At 40.9% G+C, this 8,084-nt stretch overlaps 1 protein-coding gene across 2 annotated transcripts in view; it reads right to left on the reverse strand.

Moving 5' to 3' along the window:
* Positions 1–8,084, reverse strand: part of UHMK1 (U2AF homology motif kinase 1) — a 50,739-nt gene that overhangs the window by 41,979 nt on the left and 676 nt on the right. Inside the window, exon 2 of one of the 2 annotated variants that reach the window (XM_034667242.1) lies at positions 7,722–7,870. In XM_034667242.1, coding sequence (XP_034523133.1) covers positions 7,722–7,731 — 10 coding nt within the window. In that variant the 5' untranslated portion in view covers positions 7,732–7,870. Of the gene's footprint in view, positions 1–7,721; positions 8,001–8,084 lie in introns of those variants that run through there. The other variant, XM_034667241.1, reaches the window with a different exon arrangement.

The raw sequence follows: 8,084 nt of genomic DNA on the forward strand, positions 1-8,084 counted from the left end.
AACCTGTATTCACCTATTAAATAGCTCAAAAGTTTACCCGTATGTCATAGGTATGTGTAAATAGGTAAATACTAATTTAATGCCAAGCTTTTATTTTCAATAATCAATAGTTATAACATGGCTTTTATTTTATTTTTTTATTTTTATTATGTTCAGTTAGCCAGCATATAGTACATCATAAGTTTTTGCTGTAGCGTTCAATGATTCATTAGTTGCATATAACACCCAGTGCTCATCCCAACACATGCCCTCCTTAGTACCCATCACCTGGCCCCCACCCTTCTGTAATCCTCAGTTTTTTTCCTGGAGTCCAGAGTCTCTCATGGTTTGTCTCCCTCTCTGATTTCTTCTCGTTCAGTTTTCCTTCCCTTCCCCTGTGGTCCTCCGTGCTATTCCTTATGTTCCACATATGAGTGAAACCATATGATAATTGTCTTTCTCTGCTTGACTTACTTCACTTAGCATAATCCCCTCCAGTTCTATCTATGTCAATGCAAATGGTGGGTATTCATCCTTCCTGATGGCTGAGTAATATTCCATTGTATATATGAACCACATCTTCTTTATCCATTCATCTGTTGAAGGGCATCTCAGTTCCTTCCATGGTTTGGCTATTGTGGACATTGCTACTATGAACATTGGGGTACATGTGCCCCTTCTTTTTACTACATCTGTATCTTTGGGGTAAATACCTAGTAGTGCAATTGCTGGGTCATAGGGTAGCTCTATTTTTAACTTCTTAAGGGAACTTCATACCATTTTCCAGAGTGGCTGTACCACCTTGCATTCCCACCAACAGTATAAGAGGGTTCCCCTTTCTCCACAACCTCGCCAACATTTGTTGTTTCCTGTCTTGTTAATTTTGGCCATTCTAGCTGGTGTAAGTAGTATCTCCTTGTGGTTTTGATTTGTATTTCCCTGGTGGCTGGTGATGTTGAACATTTTTTCCTGTGTCTGTTAGCCATTTGTATAACATGGCTTTTAAAAATTTATTTAAAGATTGATGGGAGGAGAGATGGGGGGTAATCTGTAGTAGAGAGACTGAATGAAAGCTGATAAGCCAAGGTTTGAGGAAATCAAAAAAGCAGTGGAAGTTCAACATTGTTGTGGAAACATTGACACACTATTAGTAGATGGAGTAATTACATCTCAATGAGTAATTAATTCCAATTATAGATGAATAATTATAATCCCCAAATCAATGAGATAGTATTCAAAGTAATTTAAAAATCCAAAGCCATATGTCTTTGTACTATTAGGATCCCTTTTTGCTGCAACAAGGAGCCCCAATTCAAATGCTTAAATGGGAAGGAAATTTATTCTCTTACCTGACTGAAAGTCCAGAGGAGAGTAAAGCAGGAGGTAAAACAGCTCAGTGCAATCATCAAGGACCCAGATTCTCTCTTTCTCCACTCCACCCTTCTCAGCAGGCAGCCTGGCTCCTATGGTCCCAGGATGATTGCCAAAGGTCTAGGCATCTCATCCAGACACACACCAGACAAAAGAAGGACAGTCTTGCCTGGAATTTCTTACATACAAACAATAATAGCCAACTGAGCCCTAACTATGTGCCAGGCGCATTATGAGTATATCTTCATTTAATGCCATCAACAACCCTGCTACACCACTCACATAGCTGGTTCTGCCTTTAATGTCCGGAGAGCTCAGAAATACTAGGATTCCGCCTTAGAGCATGTTCAGTGAATAATGCTGGTGCGATGGGTTAGCTATTGAAAGAGACAGAGTGCTATGTTCTAAAATAAGATACCAGGAACTAACTGTCTGCCCAAACAAGGCATCTTGTAATAAGCACTATGTAAGCACCCACCATGCTGCTGTGGTCAATGATGACTTGGATCTTCTGGCCTTGACACCCACTGTCTAGTTTCTATATGGCTACTTATTCATGTAACTGTGTAGCTCATATTTAGCCTTACGCTCTGTTGGACTTGACATCAGAATTTTCCATGTAAGGCTGGATTTATTTGACATTCTTAGTAGAAAATAAAAACAAATGCTAGTTAGCTTATGACAAAAGGAGAATGTAATAAAATGATGAAAAGCTCAAGAGAGGGGAAGGCAAACCAAGAAACAGACTCTTAACTCTGGAGAACATACTGATGGTCACTAGAGGGGAGGTAGGTGGGGGGATGGGTGAAACAGGTGACGGGGATTAAGGAGCACACTTGTCGTGATACGCACCAGGTGTTTGCGGAAGTGTTGAATCACTATATTGCATACCTGAAACTAATATTACACTGTACGTTAACTAAATGGAAACTAAATAAAACATTTTTTAAAAATGACAAAACCCCAAAAGCAAGAGTGTATGTAGCCAGACCTAGGAAATCACTGGATCGAGAAAATAAAAATCCCGGGGAACCTAAGTAGACCTGTCTTTCTCTGTTTTCTTCCAGTTTTATTGAGATATAATTGACATGCAGCACTGTGTAAGTGTAAGGGTACAGCATAATGACTTAACTTACATATATAGTAAAGTGATTGTAGTCATAAGTCTAGTTAATATCCATCATCTCATAGATATTAAAAAAAAGAAAAAATATTTTTTCCTTGTGATGAGAACTTTTCGGATCTACTGTCTTAATAACTTCCCGATATACCATACATCAGTGTTAGCCACGGTCACCATGCTATGCATTATATCCCCAGTGCTCACTTATCTTGTAATTGGAACTTTATACCTGTTGACCACCTTCAGCTGATTCCCCCACCCCTTACTTTTGGTAAACAGAAGTCTGATCACTTTTTCTGTGAGGTTTTTTTTTCTTCTTAGATTCCATATATAGGTGAGATCATACAGTATTTTTCTTTCTTTGCCTGACTCATTTCACTCAGCATAATGCCCTCAAGCTCCATCCATGTTGTTGCAAATGTTAAGATTTCCTTCTTTTTAATGGCTGAATAATATTCTGTTGTGTATATATACCACATGTTCTATATCCATTCATCTGTTGATGGACACTTACATTCTTTTCATGTCTTCACTACTACAGATAAGGCTGCAACAAACTTGGGGGTACACATATCTCTTCAACATACTGATCTCCTTCAGATATATATCTAGAAGTACAATTGCCGAATCATATGGTAGTTCTATTTTTGGATTTCTGTGGAACCTCCATACTTCTTTCCATAGTGGTTGTACCCATTTATATTCCCACCAATAGTGCACAAGGATTCCCTTTTCTCCACATGCTCACCAGCATTTGTAATCTCTTGTCTTTTGGTGATGGCCCTTTTAATAGCTGTGAGGTGATACCTTGTTGTGGTTCTGATTGACATTTCCCATGGTTAGTGATGTTGAGCACCTTTTCATGTACCTGTTGGCCATTTGTATATATTCTTTGGAAGAATGTCTATTCAGGTCCCTTTCCCATTTTGAAATTGGACTAGTTGGTTTTTTGCTATTGAGTTGTATGAATTCTTTATATATTCAGATACTAGTCCCTTATTAGATACATGATTTGCAAATATTTTTTCCCATTCAGTAAGTTGCTTTAGTAGGACTGTCTCTTGACTCTGCTTCTCTCCATGAGTCTACTTCATTCTTTATTTTGTGGACCAGTACTCTCTCTTCTCCTGTCTTCTAGGTCCATTCCTAGAGAACTCATTTGCATTCTTATTCCTACTCTCCATCCCTCCTGCCTCTCTCTTCCTTCTTTTCTTCATTTCCTCCAAATTCCTTGGTTCAGATCTCTGGCTAGTTCATCTTGGGTCAGCAGCCTACCCTTAGTCCAATCAACTATGGCTAGAGGGATAGAATCACATTCTACAAACATGACCCTAAGCTTTGATTGCTGTGGATGAAAGAAAGGGGAATCCACGTAAGAAATTAAAGATGCTGCTGTGTACTGTGCAGCTATTCACAAAGGTGACATGGATCAAAATAACATGAGAATGGAAGACTTTGTCATAAAAAAATTGTCAACACATGCAAAAACAGAGCCACTAATATAATGAACCTCACCATCACCCAGCTATGGATAGCTACTCACATAAGCACAATGCTATTACTACACCTAACAAAATCAACAATATTTCCTTGGTGTCATCTACTATCCCATCAATATTTAAATTTCCCCAATGGCAGGAACCTTTTTGGTATTTGTTTTTTTCAAACCAGGATCTAAACAAGATCCTCATGTCACATTGGTTTTATGTGTCATAAATCTCTTTTCACATAGAGCAGCCTCCCCCCCACACTCTCTAACTCAGTTTTTATGATGTTGACCTATGAAGAAACCATGGTAGTTGTTCCTACCGAATGTCCCACATACTGGATTTTGTCTGTCTGCTTCCTCATTATGGTCTCATAAATAGAATTCAGTTAAAAAGTCTTGATTTATTTCAAGTTCAACATGTCTTGAAGGTACACTTCATAGTGGGGCTGTGTGTTTCCTGCTGCTTCAAGTTCATGGTCATTCAATGTCTAGTTGTCCCACTCTTAGTTATGCTGACTGATCAGTAGGTTCAGGTGGTGACAGATTGATTTCTTCCTTGTAAAGGTCATTATCAAACATGTGCCTAAAATTTTCACCCATTGACTACTTTTGCCTGAATTATTTATTTCATTAGGTACAACAAAATGGAAGTGAGATGATTCTATTGGGGGTCGAGGGCCTATGAACCTTTCCTCGGTATTGCCAGATTCTCCTCCATTGGAGGTGTAACCATTTTGTATTCCAACCAACAATGTACAAGATAATATTATTATATTTCACTCCAGCATGACCAACCCTTATGTTTTCAAAGTTCTGATCTTCATTGATATGATAGGTGAAAGATGTTATCTCAGTGTGGATTTAATTGGCATTTCTCTTATGATAAATGAGGATGAGGGGACTGGATTTTGAAAAAGAAAAAAAAGGCAAGAAGACCCAGTGATGATAAAGATTTTGAGCATGCACCAACTTACTTCCTCCCTTTGGTCAAAAAATATCCTCAGACCAAGCTTGGTACCCAGTTTCCCCTTTTACCAGTAAAAATTCTTTCCTCCCCTGTCATAATTCCTGGGAAATTCAATAGCACGTGGCCGTAAGCCACACAAGAAAAATTAGGATTTGAAAGCACAGCTCTCCGATAACAAGTCTCTTGATGAATGTCAGACCATTCCACCAACAGCAGAGCAGTGGGATTTCCAAAGAAGAACAAAAATCTGCTACAAGGAAGTTCAATGTAAGACAGATTTCCATAAGTAGGTGGACAGCTGAAGAAAGCAGCGAGACTGAATAATTTTCTGGTTAAGAAGGCATTAGGAGAAGTAAGGATGAATCATGAGCACATAGTTCTTATTTTTATAAATACATACTTGAGATATGTAGCAAGTCCTATAGATATTTGAATAATGCAGCTGCGTACAGAGAGCAATTCACATAGAGTTTACGCCAATTGCCATTGTACAGTAGTGATTGTGGGAGTTAAGTAAATGTGATCCAATTTAAAATATTGAATTACAGATGTGCTCACATGGCTTATTCTGTCTGGAATCAATTAATTAACAATATGTAGGTGGTTTGATTGCTCAAAAAGGCCTTGGAGCACATGAAAAAGTGCTCAACATCACTCAGCATCAGGGAATGACAAATCAAAACCACAGTGAGATCAACCACCTCACACCAGTCAGAATGGCTAAAATTAACAAGTCAGGAAACGACAGATGTTGGTGAGGGTGTGGAGAAAAGGGAACTCTTACACTGTTGGTGGGAATGCAAGCTGGCACTGCCACTCTGGGAAACAGCATGGAGGTTCCTCAAAAAGCTGAAAATAGAGCTACCCTACAACCCAGCAATTACACAATTGGGTATTTACCCCAAAGATACAAATGTAGTGATCCGAAGGGGCACCTGCACCCCAATGTTTATAGCAGCAATGTCCACACTAGCCAAACTATGGAAAGAACCCAAGATGAATGGATAAAGAAGATGTCACACACACACACACACACACACACACACACACACACACACACTGGAATATTATGCAGCCATCAAAAAGAAATCTTGCCATTTGCAAAGACGTGGATGGAACTAGAGGGTATTATGCTAAGTAAAATAAGTCGATTAGGGAAAGACAATTATCATATGATCTCACTGACATGTGGAATTTAAGAAATAAGGCAGAGGATCATGGGGGAAAAGAGGAAAAACTGAAACAAGACAAAACCAGAGAGGGAGACAAACCATAAGAGACTCTTGATCTTAGGAAACAAACCGAGGGTTGCTGGAGTGGAGGAGGGGCGTGGGGGGATGGGGTGGCTGGGTGATGGACATTGGGGAGGGTATGTATTGTGGTGAGCGCTGGGCGTTGTGTACAACAGATGAATCACAGACCTATAACCCTGAAACAAATAATTTTTTTAAAAAAAGCCTTGGAGGTGGCTCAGTTGTTAAGCATCTGCCTTCAGCTCAGGGCATGATCCCAGGGTCCTGGGATCGAGCCCTGCATCAGGCTCCTCTGCTGGGAGCCTGCTTCTCCCTCTCCCACTCCCCCTGCTTGTGTTCCCTCTCTTGCTGGCTGTCTCTTTCTCTGTCAAATAAATACATAAAATCTTTTAAAAAAAAAAAAGGCCTTGGAGGAAACAGGGAGATGTTGTTCAAAGGGTGGAAATTTACAGTTATAAGATGAATAAGTTCCGGGAAATCTAATGTACAGCATGGTGATTACAGTTAATAATACTGTATCACATACTTGAAAGTTGCTAAGAGAGTGGATCTTAAATGTTCTCCTCACAAAAAAGAAATGGTAATTAAGTGACAAGATGGAGGTGTTAGCTAATGGTATGGTGGTGGTCATTTTGCAATGTATAAATATATCCAATCAATGCCCTGTACACCCTAAACTTACATAATGGTATCTGTCAATTATATCTCAATAAAGCTGTGAGGGAAGAGGCCTTAGAAATTACCCTTAGGGACGGGGTGCCTGGGGGGCACTGTTGGCTAAGCATCTGACTCTTGGTTCAGCTCAGGTTGTGATCTCAGGGTGGTGAGATGGAGCCCCGTGTCAGCTCCTCACTCAGCATGGAGTCTGCTTGAGATTCTCTCTCCCTCTCCCTCTGCCCCTCTCACTCATGCTCTCTCTCTGAAATAAATAAATAAATCTTAAAAAGAAAAGAAATTACCATTAGGGCTAACTCTGACCCTCAGATGCCAGAAGCCCCCTTTCTCAAGAATATCAGCTGGTAGATATCTATCTTGGTAGAAAAGGGTCAGGAAGGAAGGGAGGGAGGGAAGGAGGGAGGGAGGGAGGAAGGAGAAAAAGAAAGGGGGAGAAAAGGATTTTTTCATCAACACCAACATGCCTAAGGAGGGCTCAATGTCTCTGGCTGGGTAGACTCTCCTTGGTCTTTCTTCCTGGGGACGCATCACTGCTGTCCTCCAAAATGGGAACTTCAAAGGACCCGAGGATATTCAAACCAAGGCTACTGTACTCTTTTCTTCCCCCTAGAGATGCAATCCTGAACTAATTTTGCATACTCAGATATCCCTCCCACCTGCACCCGCTCCTTCCCTAAAAAGCTGATGCTGGAAGATGTTAACAGCAGCCTTCGTTCGTCAATGGCTAAGAGCCGCCACCAGGGACAGGCTGTCCTCCCCCATTGTGTTCAGCTGCTTTCTATTCCCATGGATGCCTTCCATTTTTCATGCCATTTGACCCGTGGAAGCCCTACATTTCAATTGTTCCATTACTTCGGGACGTACCTGGATTCATTCAGCATCTGAACACTTTTCGAGCATCTGGTATGAGCTTAGCATAGCATAATCAGAGGCAGTTTCCGCAGGCCACGGGCATCCATCACAGCAAAAGGCAGTGGTGTGCTCTCTGAAAGGAACACCAGCAGCCAGAGACGCTGAAAAACGGAGGATTTAGGGTGCTATACAGGGTTGCAAGCCAAGTCCGGGGAGCTCGGCGTCAGCCCTGCAGCCCCAGCCACGAGCATCGCTGAGGATACTGTGCGCTCAAACTCCTCTCACGTACTTCTGTGAATCACACTAGGGTCATTCACAGCTGACACGTGTGGTCACTTCATCACCCCACCCTTCTCATTTCCTGAATCTTGCAAA

This window comes from Ailuropoda melanoleuca, chromosome 8 (assembly GCF_002007445.2).
Source record: "Ailuropoda melanoleuca isolate Jingjing chromosome 8, ASM200744v2, whole genome shotgun sequence".
Lineage (NCBI taxonomy): Eukaryota > Metazoa > Chordata > Mammalia > Carnivora > Ursidae > Ailuropoda > Ailuropoda melanoleuca.